The 27,077-nt window shown below is 34.6% G+C and overlaps 2 protein-coding genes across 5 annotated transcripts in view; one reads left to right on the top strand and one right to left on the bottom strand.

Annotated features, from left to right (window-relative positions):
* Nucleotides 1-19,877, bottom strand: part of LOC127715633 (uncharacterized) — a 34,321-nt gene extending 14,444 nt beyond the window's left edge. Inside the window, exons 1-7 of one of the 4 annotated variants that reach the window (XM_052221737.1) lie at nucleotides 19,761-19,877; nucleotides 18,265-18,577; nucleotides 16,023-16,233; nucleotides 15,637-15,756; nucleotides 14,495-14,620; nucleotides 11,496-12,955; nucleotides 6,391-6,776 (exon numbers count right to left, since the gene is read on the bottom strand). In XM_052221737.1, coding sequence (XP_052077697.1) covers nucleotides 6,704-6,776; nucleotides 11,496-12,955; nucleotides 14,495-14,620; nucleotides 15,637-15,756; nucleotides 16,023-16,233; nucleotides 18,265-18,467 — 2,193 coding nt within the window. In that variant the 5' untranslated portion in view covers nucleotides 18,468-18,577; nucleotides 19,761-19,877 and the 3' untranslated portion in view covers nucleotides 6,391-6,703. Of the gene's footprint in view, nucleotides 1-544; nucleotides 855-1,300; nucleotides 1,434-6,390; nucleotides 6,777-11,116; nucleotides 12,956-14,494; nucleotides 14,621-15,636; nucleotides 15,757-16,022; nucleotides 16,234-18,264; nucleotides 18,578-19,760 lie in introns of those variants that run through there. The other 3 variants (XM_052221736.1, XM_052221739.1, XM_052221738.1) reach the window with 3 other exon arrangements.
* A 4,482-nt stretch (nucleotides 19,878-24,359) lies between these two features.
* LOC127715683 (P2X purinoceptor 7-like) lies at nucleotides 24,360-25,393 on the top strand. Its single transcript, XM_052221855.1, has 2 exons — nucleotides 24,360-24,625; nucleotides 25,103-25,393. The coding sequence occupies exons 1-2, from the start codon at nucleotides 24,383-24,385 to the stop codon at nucleotides 25,364-25,366; spliced, it is 507 nt and encodes a 168-aa protein (XP_052077815.1). The 5' UTR covers nucleotides 24,360-24,382; the 3' UTR covers nucleotides 25,367-25,393.
* The last annotated feature ends 1,684 nt before the right edge of the window (nucleotides 25,394-27,077 follow it).

Genomic DNA, 27,077 nt, shown 5'->3' with positions numbered 1-27,077 from the left:
TCAATACGTAAAGTGATGTTTACCTACGGATCTGGTGTGTTTTGGTCCAAACTACAGACGATTTTAGAAAGCGGGACTATTTTGGTTATTTTTACAATCGTGGTGTACATAGGAGGAAATGGGAATGACACTTGTGTGTACACAGTAACTTGTTACGGCACGGGACGATCAAATTCTTATTTTTAGTTTACCGAAGATTATAAATAGGTCTTTCATTTTATCAAGATTACCCGGAATGTATCAATCGTTTGAAGCTGTTATCAATAGAAATCGGAGCAGAAAAACGAAAGTTCAATAAAAATAATCGCTTGAATATATTTTGGTTCCAGGTGTTTCTGTGACTTCGTTTATATTTTCTATTTCATATAGTGCATCTTGCATTTGTATCAAACACAATTATATATTTTCTGCACAGCATCAGCCCTTTTTTACTTGAATATACATTATCTCAGATTTCGTACTATTAAATACAATGTTTTAACGGTCTAATTGAGAATTTGCTTATTTGAGGTTTTATTTTATTGTTTCATAGGCTGTTACTTACCTCGATAATGCATCGTCCTTTTCATTTTCTAATTTTGCCTTTTCTTTTTCTAATGTTGCCTTTTCTTTCTCCAGTCGCTTAATTTCGCTCATCAAAGTATCGTTTTCCCTGTTCGGCTTTTGTAGACTGACTTCTTTGGTCTCTAACACTGTTTTCAAATTTTCGTCTTTTTGACCAACATGACTTTTAAGTTCCTTCCCATTATCCGTTGTATTTGTAAATGTGTGTTCTTTACTACCCCAATGTGTACTTCCTTCCATGTCAACAGTGCAGACAGAGGTAAAATGTTTTAGAAAGTCATGACCACGAACTACAAAGACAACTGAATCAAATTGTGTTTTGTCTTTAAACAGTGATATGTTTAATGTGATAGTCTTGAAACAAGCTATTAAACTATCAGTATCAGTTAATATAATTGTTACTCATACCGGATTTCTTAGAAATGACGTATATATTTTGTTCATGTAACAAAGACTATAATGAACCACTGAATATGTCACCATTCTCTATATTTGCAGGTAGTCCGCAATGAAAGGCGTTTTTTTTTTAAATAATGCGCTAACAAACCTCCTCCACTCAAGAGGGAAAATTAAATAATATAGTTTGACAGACATTTAAGATGAATCGTTTGTGAAAGTGAAAGTGGAGTACCACCGTCGAAGAAAATAGAAACTGATAAAAGGTTTTGCTTGGAACTTTATAAAATTTAATATTCAACGAGAAATAAAAATTATCGGTTTACAATTTATAACTTACCCCATTCGAAATCAAAACACACTATTAAGTTAATTGGCAATATTCCATAAGGAAGTAAAACTTTTTAACATCTATATATATATATTGTATTATATTAAATCACGTCTGACATGTATATCAGATAGTAACAGAGTATTTTAAATATACATAATAAAAATCATATATTTGTTTATGGCAAAGTGTACGTAATAAACTACTCCACAGGTTTTTAAAAATATGATATGAATAATGCCTGTACAAATACACAAGGAAAAGAATAAAAAATGGGGGTTTCCCTAACCGATTTTTATATTCGAGCTACTGACATTTATAGCACGATACGCCAAAGATACAAAGAGTATATAGGAAAAATCATAAAAGTCTTTAGGTATTTTCTGATTCATTATTCAACAAAATTAGACAAAAAGAATACCCGAATGAAAACTCTATTTAACTGGTGACGAGAAAGTCCTTTGCAACCTTGCTTGTTTTCAATCTATATCCTGTGAAATATTGAATTTCAAAGGAAATTGTTGAATTTTGCAGCGGCATTATTGGTGTCACAGTGACGATAGGCGGTAGTGTATATCTGCCATTATTGGTGTCGCAGTGACAACAGACGTTAGTGTGTATCTGCCATTATTGGTGCCACAGTAACGATAGGCGTTGGTGTGTATCTGCCATTATTGGTGCCACAGTGACGATAGGCATTAGTGTGTATCTGCCATTATTGGTGTCACAGTGACGACAGGCGTTAGTGTGTATCTGCCATTATTGGTGTCACAGTGACGATAGGCGTTAGTGTGTATCTGCCATTATTGGTGTCACAGTGACGACAGGCGTTAGTGTGTATCTGCCATTATTGGTGCCACAGTGACGATAGGCGTTAGTGTGTATCTGCCATTATTGGTGCCACAGTAACGATAGGCGTTGGTGTGTATCTGTCATTATTGGTGCCACAGTGACGATAGGCATTAGTGTGTATCTGTCATTATTGGTGCCACAGTGACGATAGGCGTTAGTATGTATCTGCCAATATTGGTTCCACAGTGACAATAGGCGTTAGTGTATCTGCCATTATTGGTGTCACAGAACGATTGGTCATAAAGCTCTTCAAATGTTTCGGTTTCTATACATCCTGGTTTTCAAATATCCGGCTTTGATAGTTCCTGGTGGAGGCAAATCCAGAAAAGCGCTTCGGACGCATGAAATGTTTAAAGTGTTTGTTTTCATTTTTGCCCGAGGTCCGGAAGAAGGGGGAAATAAGTAGTCAAGATTTAACATTTTATATATCAATTTTGGATGCATGTCATCAGTGTATTCGCAACTCACTAACGACAACCTTAGCAACCTTGCTTGTTTTCAATCTATATCCTGTGAAGTATTGAATTTCAAAGGAAATTGTTGAATTTTGCAGCGGCATTATTGGTGTCACAGTGACGATAGGCGGTAGTGTGTATCTGCCATTATTGGTGTCACAGTGACGACAGGCGTTAGTGTGTATCTGCCATTATTGGTGCCACAGTAACGATATGCGTTGGTGTGTATCTGCCATTATTGGTGCCACAGTGACGATAGGCATTAGTGTGTATCTGCCATTATTGGTGCCACAGTGACGATAGGCGTCAGTGTATCTGCCATTTTTGGTGTCATAAAACGATTGGTCATAAAGCTCTTCAAATGTTTCGGTTTCTATACATCTTGGCTTTCAAATAGTCGGCTTTGATAGTTCCTGGTGGAGGCAAATCCAGAAAAGCGCTTCGGATATAGAAATTTTTAAAGTGTTGTGTTCATTTGCCAGAGGTCCGGGGGAAGGGGGAAATAAGTAGTCAAGATTTAATATTTTTTATATCAACTTTTGATGAATGTCATAAGTGTATTCGCAACTCACTAACGACAACCTTAGCAACCTTGCTTGTTTTCAATCTATATCCTGTGAAGTATTGAATTTCAAAGGAAATTTTTGAATTTTGCAGCGGCATTATTGGTGTCACAGTGACGATAGGCGGTAGTGTGTATCTGCCAATATTGGTGTCACAGAACGATTGGTCATAAAGCTCTTCAAATGTTTCGGTTTCTATACACCTTGGTTTTCAAATATCCGGCTTTGATATTTCCTGGTGGAGGCAAATCCAGAAAAGCGCTTCGGACGCATGAAATTTTTAAACTGTTGTTTTCATTTTTGCCCGAGGTCCGGAAGAAGGGGGAAATAAGTAGTCAAGATTTAACATATTATATATCAACTTTTGATGAATGTCATAAGTGTATTCGCAACTCACTAACGACAACCTTAGCAACCTTGCTTGTTTTCAATCTATATCCTGTGAAGTATTGAATTTCAAAGAAAATTGTTGAATTTTGCAGCGGCATTATTGGTGTCACAGTGACGATAGGCGGTAGTGTGTATCTGCCATTATTGGTGCCACAGTAACGATAGGCGTTGGTGTGTATCTGCCATTATTGGTGCCACAGTGACGATATGCGTTGGTGTGTATCTGCCATTATTGGTGCCACAGTGACGATAGGCGGTAGTGTGTATCTGCCATTATTGGTGCCACAGTAACGATAGGCGTTGGTGTGTATCTGCCATTATTGGTGCCACAGTAACGATATGCGTTGGTGTGTATCTGCCATTATTGGTGCCACAGTGACGATAGGCATTAGTGTGTATCTGCCATTATTGGTGCCACAGTGACGATAGGCATTAGTGAATCTGCCATTATTGGTGTCACAAAACGATTGGTCATAAAGCTCTTCAAATGTTTCGGTTTCTATACATCTTGGCTTTCAAATAGTCGGCTTTGATAGTTCCTGATGGAGGCAAATCCAGAAAAGCGCTTCGGACTTAGACATTTTTAAAGTGTTGTGTTCATTTGCCAGAGGTCTGGGGGAAGGGGGAAATAAGTAGTCAAGATTTAATATTTTTTATATCAACTTTTGATGAATGTCATAAGTGTATTCGCAACTCACTAACGACAACCTTAGCAACCTTGCTTGTTTTCAATCTATATCCTGTGAAGTATTGAATTTTAAAGGAAATTATTGAATTTTGCAGCGGCATTATTGGTGTCAAAGTGACGATAGGCGGTAGTGTGTATCTGCCATTATTGGTGTCGCAGTGACAACAGACGTTAGTGTGTATCTGCCATTATTGGTGCCACAGTAACGATAGGCGTTGGTGTGTATCTGCCATTATTGGTGCCACAGTGACGATAGGCATTAGTGTGTATCTGACATTATTGGTGCCACAGTGACGATAGGCGTTAGTATGTATCTGCCAATATTGGTGCCACAGTGACAATAGGCGTTAGTGTATCTGCCATTATTGGTGTCACAGAACGATTGGTCATAAAGCTCTTCAAATGTTTCGGTTTCTATACATCTTGGTTTTCAAATATCCGGCTTTGATAGTTCCTGGTGGAGGCAAATCCAGAAAAGCGCTTCGGACGCATGAAATTTTTAAAGTGTTGTTTTCATTTTTGCCCGAGGTCCGGAAGAAGGGGGAAATAAGTAGTCAAGATTTAACATTTTATATATCAATTTTGGATGAATGTCATAAGTGTATTCGCAACTCACTAACGACAACCTTAGCAACCTTGCTTGTTTTCAATCTATATCCTGTGAAGTATTGAATTTCAAAGGAAATTGTTGAATTTTGCAGCGGCATTATTGGTGTCACAGTGACGATAGGCGGTAGTGTGTATCTGCCATTATTGGTGTCACAGTGACGACAGGCGTTAGTGTGTATCTGCCATTATTGGTGCCACAGTAACGATATGCGTTGGTGTGTATCTGCCATTATTGGTGCCACAGTGACAATAGGCATTAGTGTGTATCTGCCATTATTGGTGCCACAGTGACGATAAGCGTTAGTATGTATCTACCAATATTGGTGTCACAGTGACAATAGGCGTTAGTGTATCTGCCATTATTGGTGTCACAGAACGATTGGTCATAGAGCTCTTCAAATGTTTCGGTTTCTATACATCTTGGTTTTCAAATATCCGGCTTTGATAGTTCCTGGTGGAGGCAAATCCAGAAAAGCGCTTCGGACGCATGAAATTTTTAAAGTGTTGTTTTCATTTTTGCCCGAGGTCCGGAAGAAGGGGGAAATAAGTAGTCAAGATTTAACATTTTATATATCAACTTTTGATGAATGTCATAAGTGTATTCGCAACTCACTAACGACAACCTTAGCAACCTTGCTTGTTTTCAATCTATATCCTGCGAAGTATTGAATTTCAAAGAAAATTGTTAAATTTTGCAGCAGCATTATTGGTGTCACAGTGACGATAGGCGGTAGTGTGTATCTGTCATTATTGGTGTCACAGTGACGGCAGGCGTTAATGTGTATCTGTCATTATTGGTACCACAGTAACGATAGGCGTTGATGTGTATCTGCCATTATTGGTGCCACAGTGACGATAGGCATTAGTGTGTATCTACCATTATTGGTGCCACAGTGACGATAGGCGTTAGTATGTATCTGCCATTATTGGTGCCACAGTAACGATAGGCGTTGATGTGTATCTGCCATTATTGGTGCCACAGTGACGATAGGCATTAGTGTGTATCTGCCAATATTGGTGCCACAGTGACAATAGGCGTTACATCCACTTCATTTGAACCTTGGTGGATAGGTTTCTCATTCGCAATCATACCACATCTTCTTATTTTTATTTAAACTTTAAAGTATATTACTATTAAGTCAACGTTCATATATTGTACAGGTATATTTTTTGATGGAAAATCTCTGCAAATGGTCTTTTAGGAAATAATTGAATGTTGAATGTTGGAAACGAATGTTGAAAGTTGAAAACGAACGTTGAAAAAAAAAATAAGAAACAAAGTAGATTTTAAAAATTAAAAAAAAAATTGAAAAATGTTTTTGAATGTTGAAAGTTGAAATCGAATGTTGAATGTTGAAAACGAACGTTGAATGCTGAAAACGAATGTTGAATGTTAAAAACGAATAAAAAAACATTGAATGTTGAATGTTGAATATTGAACCAACTTGACATCCGTAAAGCGTTGACCGAAGCAGATTTTGTATGAAGTGCTTCATATTAAAAATGTCCGCACGATAAACGCTTTTACAACCCTGTAAAATCATAAAAAAAGCATTCGATTTTTATTTTTACATTTTTATGCTACAACAATGAAATTGAGAGTTATATCAAGCTTTTCGAATGATTTTCAATGCATCATTTTAACATTGTCAAGGATAGTATGTGCAGTCATAGAATCGTATTCTTTACGGAAATAAAATATGATATTGGTGTGCCTCGCGATTGTTGTCAGCCAATCAAAATTTCAGATGCTAATAGAACGTAAATTTAATGTAATTATCTACTACTACAGCCTTAATTAATAGTCAAAGTGGATATTTGTATCAATAACGAGAAAGGAATATCTTCATATCAATTAGCTTGATGAGTTTTTTCGTGGTGTCTTAGATTCCTTTTTGGGTTTGACCCACTCTTTTGGAAGCTTTGACCTTTCGCATACTTTGTTAAATTCTCGTTGAATTGTTCCTGTATGTTTCGGTTGCCCATTTAATTCGTTTCCTGGCTTATAGTAAAACTTTGCTTTATTTTCAACTTTAGAATCAGTTTGCGAGTTAGTGTTGATGCCATTCGGATTGTCAGATAGATTATATCCAGCGGCTTCGTATTTATCCCGCGTTTCACCTACACATAAGTTTGTTGGATTGTTCTCATCTCCTTCCAATGAATATAATCGTTCATACTTATCATCCTGATATTTGCTGTCATCTAATTCTCTTCGTTCATTTTGTGACTGACCACCTTTTGACAGGAAATAGACAATTCGCCATATTTCATATTTAATCTGCCTCGAGAGTGATGACACTAGTATCTTATTCTTTCTAAACTTAAAAACAGATAGAAAGAATTAGTCCAGCTTTGTTTCATCAAACAAAATGACCAACACGTATCTTGTTTAAGGATGTTCGCTACTCTGTTTCAGAATAACAAGCTTTTTAAAAGACTGTTATAAGTTGATAGTATATAAATAAAGAAACTAAAAAAGCAGAAAAAAATGAAGGGTCAGTGTGCTTGTTTTCGAGATATAAGCCATTGAAAATTTGGCGGGAAATGATTCTCTCTAGATTTTTCATACATTCAACATTGGTACCTTTTTTCATTCAAAAACTATGAAAAAATAACAAGGATTTTATAAGATTTTCAAAGATGGCATTTTAAACTATATGTAATCAAATTATGGGAAAATAAGTAGGGGTTAGTGGGCAATAAATTTAATGGCACTACATGGATAAAACTAGAGGATTCCGAATATCTGGCAAAAATTCAAAAATAAGAGGAGCGAACATCCTTAAGGGAGAGATGGGTCATACTTTGTAAAAAAAAACACTCTGTTTAAATCAAATAATTCTCTGAAACTGACATCACCAATATGCTTAACGTTTTAATTGAAAACATATTTGTAACGTTTGCAGGGCGTGTTTTTCTACAGAAAATAAACATTCCATCCGGAAACAGCTGTTCTACTCTTTTCGTCGACACGTTCCTTGATTTCTATGAGGCAGACCTCATGAAGGAGCTTATCAGGCAGAGTGAAAAGTCCTTTAACTTCACGTTTCGCGAAATAAAGGATACCACAGATGCAATTAAGTCTCACTCATATCTTCACTTAAATCTAGAAGTTGACAATTAAGGTCACTTGAGAGAAAAAAACTTTACGACAAAATTATCATTGATAAGATTTGTTAATTTACAAATAATATCATCGTTTGAAATATACAGTCCGCCAAAAGTTAAGCACCACCTATTTTTTATGAATTTTTGTTCATTTGAAAAAAACCAGTCATTCCTCAAAAAAGAGAAAACATTCAAGTAGCAATTTTGCTAACATATACTATAAATAAACCATAACTTAAGTTTGGTCACTTATGCAGGTTCTATGCATTTAAATTTTGCGTTCATAGAAATAGTGCAAATTACACAAATCAGAAACGGAATTTAAGTTTCACCCAATATCATTAAAATTCTCTACAAATAATCTATGGTATGTTCGGCAAATTTAATGTCAATATTTGAGTCAATAGGATGTGTAACCACCTCTCTTCCGGTACAGTTGCATAACACGGCGTCTCATCCTGTACAAGCCTTCTGAACTTTAATTGAGGAAATCTATTCCATTCATCATCAATTACCACTCTTAAATCGCCAAGATTTTGCATAGTTGGATCTCTGCGATTGAGATTTCTGCCAATGGCATCCCAGACATGTTCGATGGTGTTCATGTCTGGAAACATGGAAGGCCAAAAGATAGTGTCAATGGCTTCTTGCTCTTTGTACTCGGTTACAATCCTTGCCCTGTGTAGTCTAGCGTTGTCGTCAATGTACAAGGGTCTTGACGCAAGTAGGTGATTATCAAAATGAGGGACTACAATGTTTCTAAGCACCAAATTCCTGTATGTCTGTCCGTTCATGTTACCCTGCAGAATATGCATACCCAGCTTACAACGGTATGAGAAGCAACCCCATACTGTAACACCACCAGCACCGAATGCAGTCGTTGGGCAAATGTTGTTTTGGTCATAGGCAGTTTTATTTTCCCGCCAAACTCGTATTCTGCCGTCTACTGGTCGTAACAGAAACCGACTCTCATCTGACCAATGAATTTTTTGCCAGCATGTCATGTTCCAGCGTCGATGGTCATTAGCCCATTGAAACCTGATTATACGGTGTCTGGCTGTTAGGGCAGGTCTCTTGACAACACGACGTGCTCTTAGGTTGCCTCTATGAAGTCGATCGACCAATGTTCGAACAGTAACACGACCACCTAATGGGTTGGCTTTAGCACGGCAAATAAGCAGTCTGTCATCACGACGTAAGTTAAACGGGGTCTTCCTGACCTTGGTCTATCATTTACAGTTCCTGTGACAACATGACGTTGTAAAAGTCTGACAATGACGGTGTGATTAACATTGAAATGGTTACCTATGCTCCTAGTGCTCCTACCGGCATTTGACATGCCAATTTCTTGCCAAAGTTCAGCTGCAGATAACTTACGCCTTGCCAAATTACACAATGACTTGATGAAGGTCAAATTTCACCTGTACGCGGGACAATAGGAAGATGATTTAAAGGTATCGAAACAGTGTTTTTGTAAAAGTGCAGATGACCTTTAATAAAAAGTTGCTTGACGGGTTTATCGGAGTTCAATCTTTGTGGTCGTAATGAATTTTCTTAGTGTATGTTAAAGGCAATTCATAACACCAAACATTAATATTTTTTTCACAATAGTTAAACAAATATTGCCGGTTATATTTAGGTGGTGCTTAACTTTTGGCGGACTGTATACTTTCTACATCGTTTTTCTAACCCATGCATATATTGCCAAAGCATGATTTTGGACACTTTTTGATTTTAAATACTTTTCAATTAACCTTCTAACTATTTTCATTAAGCACGACTGATGTGCACACGCATATGACGTACTAAATCATGAACCCCTGTATCTTGATGAGTTTTGACCACTTGATCGTTGCCATTGCTGGTGGAAACATGCACGACATAGGAAGACCTTACAGAATAATGGAAAATAAAACGTTGACTCTAATATAGGTGTGTGTTTGAAAATAACTTTAAAGTTATAATACACAAAATATTGTTGACCTCTAGCTCATAGTATATGTTTCTGATATACGGACTTGACCACCAAACTGTAACCTTGTTCAATGATCAATGAAATGAGTACAAGGTATGATTAAAATTCTGATTGCCAGACACCAGAAATAGTTATCCTATTATTCATCATCAAAAGGAAATTCACGCGACAAAAAAAAATAATTTTAAGAACTCGCTGAAACATAACAATGAGACCAAGGACAATGGACATAGACGGAAACTTCGTACATATACCATCTTTATACAATGTATGAAGCATCTATATCGTCTTCCCTCTGAGTTATAAAGCTTTTAGCTGTCTACGCCGGTTTAACACCTTATGTATCGAATAAAAAGAATCTTAAATGATATTTTTTTCAATTCCATGTGTCAAAGGTTTAGTAAATCAACTATCAGTTGACGCTTTTAAGAATACACTTCTTTCAAGGTTTATGTCATGGGTTGGTCCTTTAGTCAGGAACGCGTAGTTCAGTGGTTGTCGTTGTTTCATGTCTGTCATATTTGTTTTTCGTAAATTGTTTGGTTATAAATTTGACCGTAAGTTTTCGCAATTGAATTGTTTCATATTTTTCATGTCGCGGCCTTTCATAGCCGTTTATACGGTATGGGTTTTTCACATTGTTGAAGGCCGTACGGTTACCTATAATTGCGTACATCCACTTCATTTGAACCTTGGTGGATAGGTTTCTCATTCGCAATCATACCACATCTTCTTATTTTTATTCAAACTTTAAAGTATATTACTATTAAGTCAACGTTCATATATTGTACAGGTATATTTTATGATGGAAAATCTCTGCAAATGGTCTTTTAGGGAAATAATTGAATGTTGAATGTTGAAAACGAATGTTGAAAGTTGAAAATGAACGTTGAAAAAAAAAATAAGAAACAAAGTAGATTTTAAAAATTAAAAAAAAAATTGAAAAATGTTTTTGAATGTTGAAAGTTGAATTGAATGTTGAATGTTGAAAACGAACGTTGAATGTTGAAAACGAATGTTGAATGTTAAAAACGAATAAAAAAACATTGAATGTTGAATGTTGAATATTGAACCAACTTGACATCCGTCAAGCGTTGACCGAAGCAGATTTTGTATGAAGTGCTTCATATTACAAATGTGCGCACGATCAACGCTTTTACAACCCTGTAAAATTATAAAAAAAGCATTTGATTTTTATTTTTACATTTTTATGCTACAACAATGAAATTGAGAGTTATATCAAGCTTTTCGATTGATTTTCAATGCATCATTTTAACATTGTCAAGGATAGTATGTGCAGTCATAGATTTCGTATTCTATACGGAAATAAAATATGATATTGGTGTGCCTCGCGATTGTTGTCAGCCAATCAAAATTTCAGATGCTAATAGAACGTAAATTTAATGTAATTATCTACTACTACAGCCTTAATTAATAGTCAAAGTGGGTATTTGTATCAATAACGAGAAAGGAATATCTTCATATCAATTAGCTTGATGAGTTTTTTCGTGGTGTCTTAGATTCCTTTTTAGGTTTGACCCACTCTTTTGGAAGCTTTGACCTTTCGCATACTTTGTTTAATTCTCGTTGAATTGTTCCTGTATGTTTCGGTTGCCCATTTAATTCGTTTCCTGGCTTATAGTAAAACTTTGCTTTATTTTCAACTTTAGAATCATCAGTTTGCGAGTTAGTGTTGATGCCATTCGGATTGTTAGATAGATTATATCCAGCGGCTTCGTATTTATCCCGCGTTTCATCTACACATAAGTTTGTTAGATTGTTCTCATCTCCTTCCAATGAATATAATCGTTCATACTTATCATCCTGATATTTGCTGTCATCTAATTCTCTTCGTTCATTTTGTGACTGACCAACTTTTTGACAGGAAATAGACAATTCGCCATATTTCATATTTAATCTGCCTCGAGAGTGATGACATTCTTCTGAAGAGGTATTTTTGTGTTGATTCATGGGAGTACATTGATGTAGCATATCTTTATCTGTGGAGTTTTCAAATTCATTTTCAACGTCATTATTATCTGTTCCTGTCATTTTATCACTGTTATCTTTACCTTCTATGATGAATTCGTTTGGCTCCCGCTTTAATTCTTTTGCGCCCATGGCGCTTACTTCGGAATTGTCTTTAATATTATTCGATTCACCGTCTTCCTCGGGAGGGAGACGGCGAAAAGTTTGATTAATCTTTTCATCATCTTGTGTTTTCAAACTACTCCCTGGTTTAACATCTTTGTTCAGGCCAGATTGGTTTATGCTTTCAGAATGTAAGGAGGGCAACTCAATAGTATCAGTGATACACATACCAGAGGCATCTGTATTTGCAGGTACTTGTTCTAGGGAATCGCCATTTGATTTATATTCTTTACTTGTGCAAAGTTGGTTTATGAGTTTGGAATACTCCTTTTGTGATACATCAGTTGGGTGATTTTTTTTGCTCAGATCATTATTCTTTAAATCGGAACCACTGTTATGGAAATCATCTTTAAGTGCATTGTTAGTGCATTGCAAAGAATCGGAAATAGCAATGCCTGGTTCTTCATTTATAAATCCTTCATTGGTCTTTGATGCTTGATCTTGATTCTTACTTTCTTTCGAAAAATGCGTGCCATTTGTATGAAGCGGAGCCGGAACTGTAACTTCATTGTTACCAGTCGGAGTTCTAGGTTTACACGTTTTTGGTGGTTCAAATATGTCTTCTGAAGATTTTTTCCGAGCGGCTGTTTTATCCTCATAATTGGTCTGCACCGTCCCCTTTGCTAACACCGGACCATCCTTATGTAAAAGTAAGGCTGGCCAAACAACATACTCAACAGTTATACCTGATCTATTATACTTATTAAATTTGTTTGAATCCATAGGTTGATTTTCAAAATTGTCATACTCAATCACCATTGGTGGATTCGACGAAAGCACATGCCAGCATAGTTCTGAACATTTCATTATGAAATGTTTTTCGCTTTCAAACGAACTTGGATTTGATGAAATATATTCCTCACAACATTTCTGAAAAATAATGAAATGTAAAATGTTTGTGAAAAGGCAGAATAAGTTTCTAGTCTTACTTTGAAATTATAAGAAACTAAGGTTTTAACTCCCTCAGGTACATTGTAAAGTTGACTTAAGATACATTTGGCTGTTGTTTTAGGTCATTTTGGTCATATAGCTCTTCAACTGTTTAGGTTATTATGTATTCTTGGCTTTCAAATATTCGGCTTTGAGCGTTGCTAATGAATGTTAAACCAGAAAAGCGCTTCGGATGCATGAAATTTATAACGTGTTTTCATTTTATACAGCACTTGGTCAATACCTTTGCTGGTGGACTATCAGTCCCCGAGGGTATCATCAGCTCAGTAATCAGTACTTCGGTACTTCGGTACTGACATGGTTTATAACAAACCTTTCTAAAATTGTCCGTTAATAAATTTTGAAATTATAAGAAATTAAGGTTTTAACTCCCTCACGCAAAGTTGACCTTAAATAAATTTGGCTATTGTTTTAGGTCCTTTTTTGGTCATATAGCTCTTCAACTGTTTAGGTCATTATACATTCTTGGCTTTCAAATATTCGGCTTTGAGCGTTCCTGATGAAGGTAAATCCAGAAAAGCGCTTCGGACGCATGAAATTTATAACGTGTTTTCAATATTTACAGCACTGGGCCGATACATTTGCTGGTGGACTATTAGTCTCCGAGGGTACCATCAGCTCAGTAATCAGTACTTCGATACTTACATGATTTGTAACAAACCTTCCTAAAATTGTCCGTTAATAAATTTTTAAATTATAAGAAACTAAGGTTTCAACTCCCTCAGCCAAGTATTTTTGGCAAATATAATTCATTCTAACCAGCACGCATCATGGACGGGTAGTAAAAAAAAGAGAAAAAAGATTCCAAATAGGTAATAAAAAATAAAAGGTGCGATAATAACTATTCTTCTCGCTGCACTAGTGGAACCCGTTGTGCTACTCATTACAAATAAAGTATGGAGACACGTCGGATTTATAATGTCACAATCGAAGAATAGAGGTAGTAAAAATACAAAAGAATTGATAAAGAGTTATTCCGATTATATATAAAACACGAATACTTTTTTCCCTCCAAATTATTAAAACTATAGTGATATGAAAATGAGCTTGGCTATCTAACTGTGTCTTGGCTTTGATGAAAGTCGTTGGTTGATGTCTGTTATATTTGTTTTCCGTTGATTGTTTTGTCATAAATCAGGCCGTTGGTGATCTCGTTTGAATTGTTTCATATTTTCTCATGTCGAGGCTTTTCATAACTGACTATGCGGTATGTGTTTTGCCCATTGTTAAAGGTCGTATGGTGACCTGTAGTTGCTTCAATCTGCTTCATGTGGACTCTGTTGGATAGTTGTCTCATTCGCAATCATACCACACCTCCTTATTCTATATTACTTATTTCCTTTCGTTTATGCAACTTTCACTTTTCAACGGTTTATACATACCTTGTATCTTCTTGTAGATCGATGGTACCTGTGTTTTAAATTTTAAGCATGTTTATTTACCGATATTATAGCATACCTTCTTAACAGCCTCAACTAAAGTTGTACTACATTGGAGTTGAATCTTTGCATTTTCCGCGAAGGATTTCATTGCCTCTATCAACGTTTTATCCTCAGTACCAAAGATACCTTGAATTCGTTTATTCTGCGTGGAATAAATAAATGTATATGCACTGCAATAATTAATAAAAGAACAAATTGATGCAAAAAGAAAAAAAAAAGGTTTTTGTTTACAAACCCCGCAAACACAGTTTTTATGGTTTATAGGAGTTACCCTGTCTGTCTGTCCGTCTTTTCATGTGCCTTGTATGCGCCAATCCCCCTTAACCGATAGAGATATATGGATGAAACTTTACACGGTTGTATACCACTAATTGAGAAGTTTAATCAGTTATATACGTCTGTACTGCAATATGTGGTACTATTTTGTTGTCTGCACAAACCCTTAAGCTTCCTTAACGGCTGGCCTAATATTTATGAAACGTTAAACAGTTGTAGAACACTACTTGTTGGTGTGCATCCTTGTTCAACGTGTTAAAGAGGAGATAATTTGATTTACTAATAGTACTACGGGGCATCAGTCTCCCTTTGCGAATTCACTCTTAATTATAGTTTATACAAATTTGAGAGGAGCAATATGAAAGCTCGACCAAGCCCAAAGCTCATTCAGGTGCTTCAATAAAAAAGCAATCGAAGTTGACAATGTTTTTGTGAATTCTGTCATGAACGGGGTTATAATATAAGTTTAAGGTCTTTAACATGGCTGCTCTTTTCAAAATGGCCTGTTGATACTGTATATTCAAAAACGATTTGTTTGTAAATCAATGAAATTTCTGTCTGATCAGAATGTAAAATCTGAAAACCTTTGTAACGAATATTGTGTATATAGTACAATAAATTGATATGAATATTTCAAAAATTCAAATCAGAAGGAGTCTTACAAAAAATATTATTCTGGATATGTTATGTATGGAATAGTCCTAACAAATTTAAACGCTACACGTATTTCTAGAATAAGCCTGATCAGGTAAGCTAAGACCACAAACCTGAAAAAAACTAATAAATAATGCGTATTGTAGCATTTAAATCAAGAAACTTTCTGTCAACTTTGGTTGTAGGTCACGCAACCTAAATTTTAGTACAACTAAATATATAACTTACGTATTCAAGCGTCTTCGGTTTTACACCGAGTAGATGAATGAACCGTACGACTTCCCATAAGGTTTCATGGATTTTATTATTTTGTTCTTTTGCTATTTCTAAACATCTCTTGTAACACCACTAGAAGAAAGTACACATTAAAACATTTTGCTTCTAGCAAAACAGAAAGTACATTTTGAGCCCTATTTCTGTACGAAAATTGTATAAAATATAATTAAATCATTTTTGAACTTCAGAATAAAGTCCTTATATAAATGACTAATATACATATTGTTAGTCAATACAAAGACATCATTTACAACATTTGAGCCGTATATGACAAATTTCGGAATATTAAGACAAAATCATGGAAATTAATTCGAAAAAAATAGTAAGTGAATACTTGCATCCACAATCTTGATCAGTTGCTTTTCGGGTAGTTCATTGTTGTTGCCCGGTCTCTTATTCTGTTTTGTTAGGTCTTCGTAGACATCTGTCCATTCATCGGTATACAATGAAGCCCAGCGTTCTCCAACTTTTGCAGGCCTGTTTGGATTTCCAAGATCGGTAATAGCTGGATTCCCATCCGTGAGCCTTTGACCTGCCAGTTTACTTAATCTAAAAACGATTTATAAATAAACAATTGTATTGTTTAAATCGTATAAGCATCACTAACGCTACAAAACAAGTTATGTGTACATTTTTTGATTATCTTGACTTGACTAATTTAACAATCATATTGTACATACGCAAAAACAACTGCCTTTTATGATATCAATGGTAGATTTTGTAAGGGAAGCTCAATAGAGGCCAGAAGTATGTTCTTTACAAAAACAACCAAGAGAAAAGGACAAGTAATTATGGTCAGATCATATGTTTTCGCTAGTTCCTTCCTACTATAAATGTACCTCAAATTTACCTAAAAAAACGGAATTGTGTATTCATCCGAATATGAGAACAAAATATAACAATCGGTTGGGAATGACTTAACTTATCAAATCTGTACTAAGTATTACAACAACAAACAAACGAAAAGACACACGGTACCGATCTGAGGAGTACTTGCAGTTATTAAAAGCTAGTTTAAAAGATTCCTTTCAATATACATCAATGAGTACATTTCCAATGAATTAAGTCTAAAGACTTCAAAAGCAGTCTAAGAAAAACATGGCCTTATGAAATGCAAATTATATAAGTAAAGTGTTAATACCAATGTTAGCAGGTTAAATCATTTATATGCTTCGGATTTTAGTTTGGCGTCCATTTTCACTGAACTAGTACTCATTTTTGTTTAGGGACCAGCTGAAGCCCACCTCTAGGTACGGATTTTTTTCGCTGTGTTGAAGACCCATTGGTGGCCTTGGGCTGTTTTCTGCTCTTTGTTCGGGTTGTTGTCTCAATTCTATACTATGAGTGTGGCAACTGTTAAGTATCTGTCAACTGAAAATATATGCACTCGACTATGTAAAGCCTCAAATGTGCATTTAATTATAATGGTATTTTATATGTTTTATTGGTCCAACTGTAAAACAAAATGAAATTCTTTAATGTCATAATACATAAGTAGAGATTTGATATTCTGACAGACGAGGTTAAGAGTGCAGTTACTGACTTTCTAAGGTGGTACCAAACACCTTGACTAAAATTTAACTGACTCGTTTGATTTCCATTAAATTTTGACAAATCTTTACTTTGACAAAAATATAAATTTTTTCAAAAAGCTTGAACCACACACTTTATCAGAAAAAAAATATTAGATATATATTAGTTTGACAAACACTAATTATGATCATCGAGAAGCCTAATATTTCCTTAACAATAGAACGTGATTAAAATGTTCAGCTGAATTTTACAGAGTTATCTCCCTGTAATGTTATTTACCCCTTTAAAAACTTATGTGACAAGAAAACATGCATGGAACAATACGGAACAAAAACTGTTGCAACAATCAACCCTTTTGTGAAATCAATTGATACACTGATAGTTAATGAAAAATATGAAAATTAAGAAAGCAATTAGTTTTTTCATATTTTATAAAAAGGAGTAGATTAAACTTATGCCAATGACCAAGTTGAACGTATGGCTGGTATTAGGCACAAAATGTTCTATCATTAATAATAAAAAATATGGGCAATGGAAGAAAATAGTGTCAATGTATATAAAAAAAGATATAAATACACTATTTTCTTCAAATTTCATATATTTTATTATTATTGATAGAACGTCTAGTGCCTGTGGATGGAGAAAGGGAACGATGGTGGAAGGGTAGAAAGTTTACAAAAGTAAGCATAGCCTCCGGTCCCTACACTCCTGTTGATGTTTCATTAGGAGACATTATAGATAAGAGATGTAGGATAATTATCAATAAGACAGAAACCCAACATCACAAATAATCAAAAGACATCTAGAAAGCAACATACAAATAGGTTTCCATACAAAAAGTAATTTCTAAATCATACTTTGTAACAAATTGTTAATTTATTCAACAGAACCTTCCAAAGAACTGAAATAACAAATATTTGTTACCATTTTAAGAATTGAGCTGTGCAAACGAGATTAAATCACACTTAACTTTTATTTATAAAACTTCATCAAAGACACCAAGCTGGTATCGGGTTTTACTGTATTGTTTCACATGCTGTAACTTACCTCGATAATGCATCGTCCTTTTCATTTTCTAATTTTGCCTTTTCTTTTTCTAATGTTGCCTTTTCTTTCTTCAGTCGCTTATTTTCTCTTATTAAAGTATCGTTTTCGTCGTTAAGTTTTTGTAGACAAACTTCCTTAGTCTCTAACACTATTTTCAATTGCTCTTCGTTTTGACCAACATGATTTTCCTTTCCAAGACTCATTCTTTGTTTCGTAAATTTATGTTCTGTACTACCCCTTGTGTTCTTCTTTCCACGTCCACGTAAAGAAGAAAACTGTTTCGGGAAGTCTTGACATTGAACAACTAAGACGCCTGAATTAGATAATTTTTTAAACAGTGATATGTTTGGCGTATATTATTGCAGTTATTTAGGCCAAAGAGGACATTTTGTTCTTTTCCAGGATTTTTGCAGTGAATGAAAAGCATGTAAATTTTTTATAGAAAATCAATTAGTAGCTGTAGATAATTATCAAAAAACATAATGCAGGGTGATTTGCCTTGCTTTTCTCCAAACACGAGTAATTGGTCTTGACTATTAAACTACCGGTATCAATTTAATTAAATGTAACTCATGCTGACTTTCAGAAATGATTTCTTAGAAATAATGTTTATATTTGCCACTGCATACGTCACCATTCTCGTTTTAATTGTTTTACATTGTCATTTTGGGGCCTTTCATAGCTGACTGTGCGGTATGGACTTTGCTCATTGTTGAAGGCCGTACGGTGACCTATAGTTGTTAATTTCTGTGTCATTTGGTCCCTTGTGGAGAGTTGTCTCATTGGCAATCATACCACATCTTCTTTTTTATACTTAAGTAAGTATCTTTTTGGAGACATTTGAGATGAATCTTAATTATGTGTTATAGTGTTCTTTTATTTGTCTTTAAAAATTATTACTTTTACTGTTGAGTCTATTTTTTGGTAATATCCATTCCGTTATTGTGCTATGGTAAATATTTGTATTCTTGTCTTTCGTTTTTGCTTATGTGCTTTGTCTATATGCCTTTTTGTTTTTCTTTGTTGACATATTTGTTTGTTTTTATAGTGATTAAGATTATAACACAATGTTGATTGCTTAACCCTGTATTTGACATTTTTACCTAATATGTCTGTGTGTTTTGTTCATACATTGTTATCAATATAATATAACTTTATGCGACTGTCATTCAAGTGAGAGGTTAAGCTAGCTATAAGACCAGGTTGAATCCAACATTTTCTACATCAGAAAATGCCTGTACCAAGTCAGGAAAATGACAGTTGTTGTCCATTCGTTTGATGTGTTTGAGCTTTTGATTTTGCCATTTAATAAGGACTTTCCACTTTGAATTTTCCCCGGAGTTCAGTATTTTCGTAACTTTACTTTTTATGTGAAAGCGAAAGTGAAGTACCCTTGTTGAAGAAAATAGAAACTGATAGAAGGTTTTGCTCGCAACTTTTTAAAATTTAATATTTAATGAGAAATAAGTACTATCGGTTTACAATCTATAACTTACCCCATACGAAATCAAAACACAATATAAAGTTGATTGGAAGTTTTCCATAAGGAAGTAAAAAATCTTCAATATCTTTATAAATATATTGTATAGATTAAATCACTTCTGACATGTATATCATATAACAGTATTAACAATAGTATCTGGACGTGGATTTTAAATAAGCATAATAATTATCTACTTGTTTAAGGCAAGGTGTACATAAAAAACTACAGGTTTTTAAAAATATAAAAAGTGCTTGTACAAATACATTAAACAAAAAAATAAATATTTTTTAGATTCGAGCTACTGAAATTTATAGGACAAAGAGTAAAAAAAATCATAAAAATCGATAGGTATTTTCTGATTTATTAGTCCACAGAATTAGAAAAGAAACTAACATGAATGAAAACTATATTTGATTGGTAAAGATAGATTCCTTAGCAAACTTGCTTGGTTTCAATCTTTATCCTGTGAAATATTGAATTTCAAAGGAAATTGTTGAATTTTGCAGCGGCGTTATTGGTGTCACTGCGATCTTTAGATCAAAGAAATAGTCGTCTAATATGTACTATTGCCGAATGTGTGGATTCGCATGGCGGGTGATGCATGCATAGCTTTAATTATCAAAGCACTCAATATAGCTCCTTTTTGAGTCATGCAATTTCCTCAGTTTTTGTTTGGTATCATTATTTGTCTTCTTCATATATTTATGAGATTTGAACATCGGTAAACTACTTCCTTAGTTTATCACCAATGAAAGCCGGGCGTCATAATAAATGAGATACTATCTACTCTTGGGGCGGTGTAAATTAGATGTTAATAGTTAAAAAAATCAATAGATCTGTTTTAGTGCATTCAACCTCAGTCTCTGTCCTATTTTGTACCCATAACACTAGTATGTTATTCTTTCTTAAAGACAAATAGAAAGAATTAGTCCGTCATTGTTTCATAAAGATGAATGGCCTCTTGTTTAAGTAGGAAGGTGAGACAAATCATACTATGTTAAAAAACACACTCTTATTAAAACACAATATTGTCTAAAACTGACATCACCAAGATGCTTAATTTTTCGATTGATTACATATGTGTAACGTTTGCAAGGCGTGTTTTTCTATTAACAATCAACATTCCTTTCGGAAACAACTGTATTACTATTTTTGAGGAGCTGTTCCTTGATTCGCATGAGGCAGACTGAAAAGTCGTTTAACTTCACGTTTCGCTACATTGAGGATTTCAAAATTATTCAACGTTTGGTGACTATGTTGACAACTAGATCCCATCGATTTCGAAAAAAGGATACCAAAGATGCAAATAAGTCTGACTCATATATTGACTTACATCTAACTTGACAATGAGGGTGAATTGAGAGAAAAAATGACACAACTGTCATTGATCAAAGCACTTTTTGACTTTATATTTTTTTCATATAACCTTCCAGCTGTTTTCATTGAGACTCAGCACGCATATGACGTACTAAAACATGAACTCTGTATCTTGACGAGTTTTTACCACTTGGACGTTTTTACTGCTAGTAGAAAATTGCAAGACCTTACAGAATAAACGAAAACAAAACGTTGACTCTAATATTGGTGTGTTTGGAAAATTACTTTAAAGTTCTAATACACGAAACATAGTTGACCTCTTGCTCATAGTACATGTATCTGAGATACAGACATCACCACTAAAACCGACCCTCATTGTAAGTTCGATGGGATAGATGTGTTCAACATAGTCACCAAATTCTAAATTATTCCGTGAGAGAAAATCAATTATATAGCGGAAAGTGAAGTTGAAGGATACTGCTAAATTGTTATTTTTCTTTCTAAGATTCTAAGAAGTTTCTGTATGAAGTCAGCCTCATGTGTATATAGGAACAAGTCGGCAAGAAGAGGAGTACACTTGGTTCCCATGGGAATGCCGATTGTTTGTTGAAAAAAAACACTCCTCTAAACGTAACAAATACGTTGTCAATAAAAAAAGCAAGCATCTTAATAATGTCAGTTTCAGAGAAGTTTTGTTAGAATCTTTTTGATGATTCTTTTTACCAATTACGATTTACTCCTCCTTAAGACAAGATACTTGCATCTACGATGGCCATTTTTCATAATACAAAGCAGGACTAAATCTTTCAATTTAGTGTGGAATGGGGGAATACTTGTGTTAGTAATAGTAAAAGTTCAATGATTAAGTTAATATTGATATTAAAAGACCTCCGAACAAAAAGGGATGTTCAGATTTGAACAGCCCTTTTTGTTAGGAGGTCTTTTAATGTCAATATTAACTTAATCATTGAACTTTTACTGACTTACAAACCGTCAAAAACATAAGAAAAGTACACAAAAAGCACTCGCAGAAACCTAATTCCCCTGAATTGGACGAGTCTAAATATGTTTACCTTAAATGATAGTTAAACAGTACTCAGACTGATATATACAATTAACAGTTACCAAATTGCAACGGAAACGGACCGATTAAATGGCAGCACATCATTCAATTATTCATTTATTATATTTTGTTTAGCATTAAAATAACACCAAATGATAGTTTTACAAAATTAGGGGGTAAATTTATATTTTTGATCCAATTTTTCAAAATAAATATTTCTTATTTAAAGCAATATAAGCCGTCAAAATCGCGATTTTTTAAAATGCTATAAAAGAGGTGAAATTAAAAATGATTAATGAATTAAAAGGTTTACACAAACTTTCACGTCCTAAAAATCCTTAATGTTACTGTTAAAGTTGAAAATATATTCCTCATCATTCCGTTTGACCAGTGCAAATGGCAGCTCATTAATTTTCGACACCAATTCCGAAGATTGCCGATGCTGATAAGAATGCGTGTGCTGCTGATCTGGGTCAACAAAAATGGACGAAGAGGTAAGATGTTGCATGTTAATCTTCGTAGTTATTCATTAGTATTGCATTGCAGACGATTGTGTTTATATTTTTAAGTTACGATTAAAGTGATTTATTCTTATATTTCAATTAGAACTAATTTATTGTCTCACGTGCAAAGAAAATAACCGAATATTGATAGAATACCCAGTTGGGGGTCCAATTGGGGAATCGTCGAAAGTGTGCGTGTTTTGTTTACAAAATTATTCAAGTCAAGTTTTTCGATGCACCAGTATACTATAATATACAGACATTTGTTTCACGTACAAACGAGGTTTTTCAGTGAATGAATAAGAAATGGAAACGACAAATCATAAATTTGCTGGGATATCAAAAGTTGGTATATATCTTCGCATGAATACCTCGGAAGAGTAACGATGTATTTGATGCAAAGGAAGAAATAAACAAATATACGTATTTGCAATATAACAAGGACAATATATTACTAAACTTGAATATCAAAGTGACGATAATCCTTTCTTTCAGTGTTCACAACTTTTGTACATTATTTGGCCTTTGGACAACATCAATGATCATCAATGTCAGATCAAAAGATCGATGTGGAATAAAAAAAAAAAAACATAGATCGTAGGGGTAATAGGTACCGCAAGATTTATTTTCAATCATTGATTTCTTTGTTGTAAAAAAGAACCCAGGCAGCTATTTCAATTCTAGATGCACGATATTTTTTCTTAGTTATTGGCGTTGAGCTACCAGTATAAACTGCTAGTTCTCTATAAATATAAATGTATTCTATTGAACCGTCAGTATTGGGTTTTTTTTGGGGGGGGGGGGGATATACAAGTAAACTGCCACGTCCATTCTATATTTTTGTTAGATGTATTTCTTTTGACTTGAATCGATCTGACGAGTTAACCCCTTTTCAACTGATTTGTATAGTTGATTTTACACTACTGTTCCAGTGTGATGGGGAAAAAAAGGGGGCGGGGGTTCAAACTAGTTCAACCACGCCACATTCTGTATGTGTCTGTGGCCAGTCATGCAGGAGCCTATAATTCAGTGGTTGTTGTTTGTTGCTGTATAACATAAAACAGGCAGTTAGTTTTCCCTTTAGATTTGTGTTGCAATTGTCATTTCAAGGTCTTTTATAGCCAACTATGCGGTATAGGTTTTACATTGTTGAAGGCCGTACGGTGACCTATGGTTGGTTATTTCTGCAGGTGTTTTCATTGTCTCTTGTGGAGAGTCGTCTCATAAGGTTTTTACACTTCATACAGTGCCGTAGCTATATTGATAGTCTTGTGATAACAAAATATATGTCAATCATAGAAAATTATATATTTGAGAAATTTCTAACTGACCACTTTTCATTCCTTAGATTTCAGATACCAGAAACAGGTCTACCACACCTGAAGTTCTTTCTTCAGATGGAGAAAGACCCATTCGTGGTAGGGGTAATAGGAGACGGACAGTGCGGGGTAGAAATAGGGTGAGAGGTAGCAGAGGCAGAGGCAGAAGAGGCCATAACAGAGCCTTACAAGGACAGCCAGAACCACTTAATAGGGCCGAAGTAGCGGCACAGGCCAGAGTAGAAAGAGATCGTCAGATGCAGGTAAACTATCCAACATTTACAAATCGACAAACTTTAATTGTTTCATACCAGTTTCATTATTTTCTTCATTCAATGCAACAGTTTACTGAAAGAAGTGCTGTGTGATTTGCCTTGAAATGTAAAAGTACTTTATTTTTCAGGAACGGATTGATGGCCTATCTGAAGATCAGATGAAATTTGCCATGATGGCCACGTACAGGGAACAGCCTAGTTTTCTGTTCAGAGTACTGGAAGCAGTAAACCAACAGTTTACTGCAAGTGAAACTACACCAGAGCCAGAACCAACTCCAACACCAACACCTTCAGGAGATGTCCCAACTTGGTGCCGGTGCAACAATTGCAGGGAAATGCCCAGTGAGGTTGAAAAAAGATGTTGCAATCAAATACTTCAAAACTGCCACTCTATACTACATGTAAGTACTATTCTTTGTTAACTCATATATGAGTTGGCATGACTGTTGTCTCATCTTATATAACTCTTTATATTTTGATGTTTAACCAGAGACTTACTTAGAATTCTCATTCTATTCAGTTGATTATTTAAATGGTAGCGTCCTTTAAGTATGGTTTTGTAATCCAAGTGAATGAGAACAGTAAACAAATGTACATGAGAAGTTAAAAAGATTTGGTTGCTTCAAGTCATTTTGCCAGAAAAAAGAAACCACCTTTGATACACAAAAAAATAATCATGGTTGTTACATTGAATGATATGGTTCAATGTTAACTTCAAACTATAAACTATAAATCAGACATTGCATGGTTTAAACACCTTCTTAAAACCTAAAAAGTAGATACAACATTGACAACCCTCCGCATCAAAGAGCTGTATTGAAAAAAAAATCATGGTCTGTTTACAATTTCCACTTATTCATTTATTATTTCAATTTCAGGATTTTCACAATGTTGTATTGGACCCTTTGGTTCTTGAGGTTGCAATGAGATACCGGAATGATATGATTGCTCAGCCTCCAGACCAAGACTACAATAGATGCCACAGACACACAGCATACCGCCAATATGTTCTGTGGATCCATGGATATCTTGGAGCTGGGAACAGACAAGTAATTCCAAGTTGCTGTGTTTGGGCTATAAGGAACAGATTCCCAGACCCATCTGGCCAATATGTTGGATTTATTGGAGGACGTTTTGGTTGAGAAGGAATAAATTTTATTTCAATTTTATTTGTATTTTCATTAACAGTTAGTTGGTTGGCCAATCGTAGTCTATTGTCTGGTCAAGATCGTAGTCTATGGTCTTGTCCAGATCTTCCCTGTTAAATCTCGAAATTTTGGCAGCCATCAATTCTTGAGTAGGGGGAGGTGGAACAGGGGCAATGGTTGCTGACAATCGTCTTGGGTCCAATGGATCTAAAATCACTCTCCTGCTCATCCCGATATCATCGGACAGCCTTTTCATTATTATATGCTTCATTAATTCTGGAATGTAGATATATTGTTTTGGTGTCAAAACACGAGAAAGTAACAGGTTTCTCTAGGATTAAATGGTTTGCTTCTGTCCCTTGATTTATTTTTTATTGAGTATTAATCACAAAATTACGATTAAGATACTAATAACAATGAAATGTAAGTATAAACAAGACCACGAGCAAACTTACCTATCCAGCAAAATCTTCGCCACTTCAGCGTGTGATTGCAAACGAAGAGCACATTTTAGCTCACTCCAGCGATCATACTGGGCACCAAGATATATTCTATTCTTATTAAATTTTGCATTTACTGCTGTACGTCGTCGTTTTCTAGCTGAATCGGTCAATGTTGGCTTTCTCCCTCGCTTCAAAACATTGGTGTCAGACATTCCACGTGCGCCGGAGATATTACGCATGCGCAATGGAATTAAAGAAAGAGGTCATCTAAGAGGTCATTGCATACTGACTTTACAATCAAAATTATATATGTCGGGAAGACAAACAACTCAAGTCGAACATTTTCGCTTAAAACTTCAAAAAGAAGATATTTTAAATCGTAAAACGAGTAAAATTACGTTTTTAAACACACATTTAATCAGATTCTCGTTTAAAATTCATGAACAAAAAAAATTGTGATTTTAAAGCTTATATTGCTTTAATAAATGAGGCATTCAAAACCCTTTACATACCTCATTTATAACTGACCAATGAATACTCTGCACAACAACTTCTTGTTATATATATATATATATATATATATATATATATATGATGTTTTTAATCTGTCAGTAATCATGAAACAGACCAGACCTAAGAAAACAGTAAGTAAATTCTTCCATCAATTAGCTTTTTAAACAGTTTGTTTCAGAACTTTTAATCGAACAGACCTAAATGCATAAGGTCCTTCACAATATTAATCCAGTAAATGTTCATTCTTTTTTGATTCTGTAATTTTCCTACACTACGTTACATGCGAATGCAAAATAAGTAGTGTTTTCTGTTCAGTCCAATTAATTACTAGATCTTGCTTTGGTTTTTTTTTAAATAAAAACTATGCATGCAAACTTCAATGAATAAAATCGTATTAAAAAGCATAAATGTTACATCTATAGCATCAACTAGGTTTCACTGACCCGATCAAAACGTGTTTAGGTGACATATATTCGTAGATTCGATGTATTATATGAAAACAAACTCTTTTATTTTAGTCGTCCGTTATTCCCATTTTATGTCCAACTGAAGCAAAACACCTGAAAAAAAACTTTTATCTTTCTTAGTTTTATCCTTTCCTGACAAACCATCATGTTATAAATCGTATTAAAACAGTAGATAAGAACCATAGTAAAAAAATATTAAAACGTTTTTATAAGCAGTCACTTATGTATTAAATTGAAGGAAAAAAAAACACATAAAAAAAAAACATAAAAATTTAAAAGAAA

This window comes from Mytilus californianus, unplaced genomic scaffold (assembly GCF_021869535.1).
Source record: "Mytilus californianus isolate M0D057914Y unplaced genomic scaffold, xbMytCali1.0.p SCAF_9, whole genome shotgun sequence".
In the NCBI taxonomy this organism is placed as follows: Eukaryota; Metazoa; Mollusca; class Bivalvia; order Mytilida; family Mytilidae; genus Mytilus; species Mytilus californianus.
This window is presented reverse-complemented; position numbering and strand designations above follow the sequence as displayed.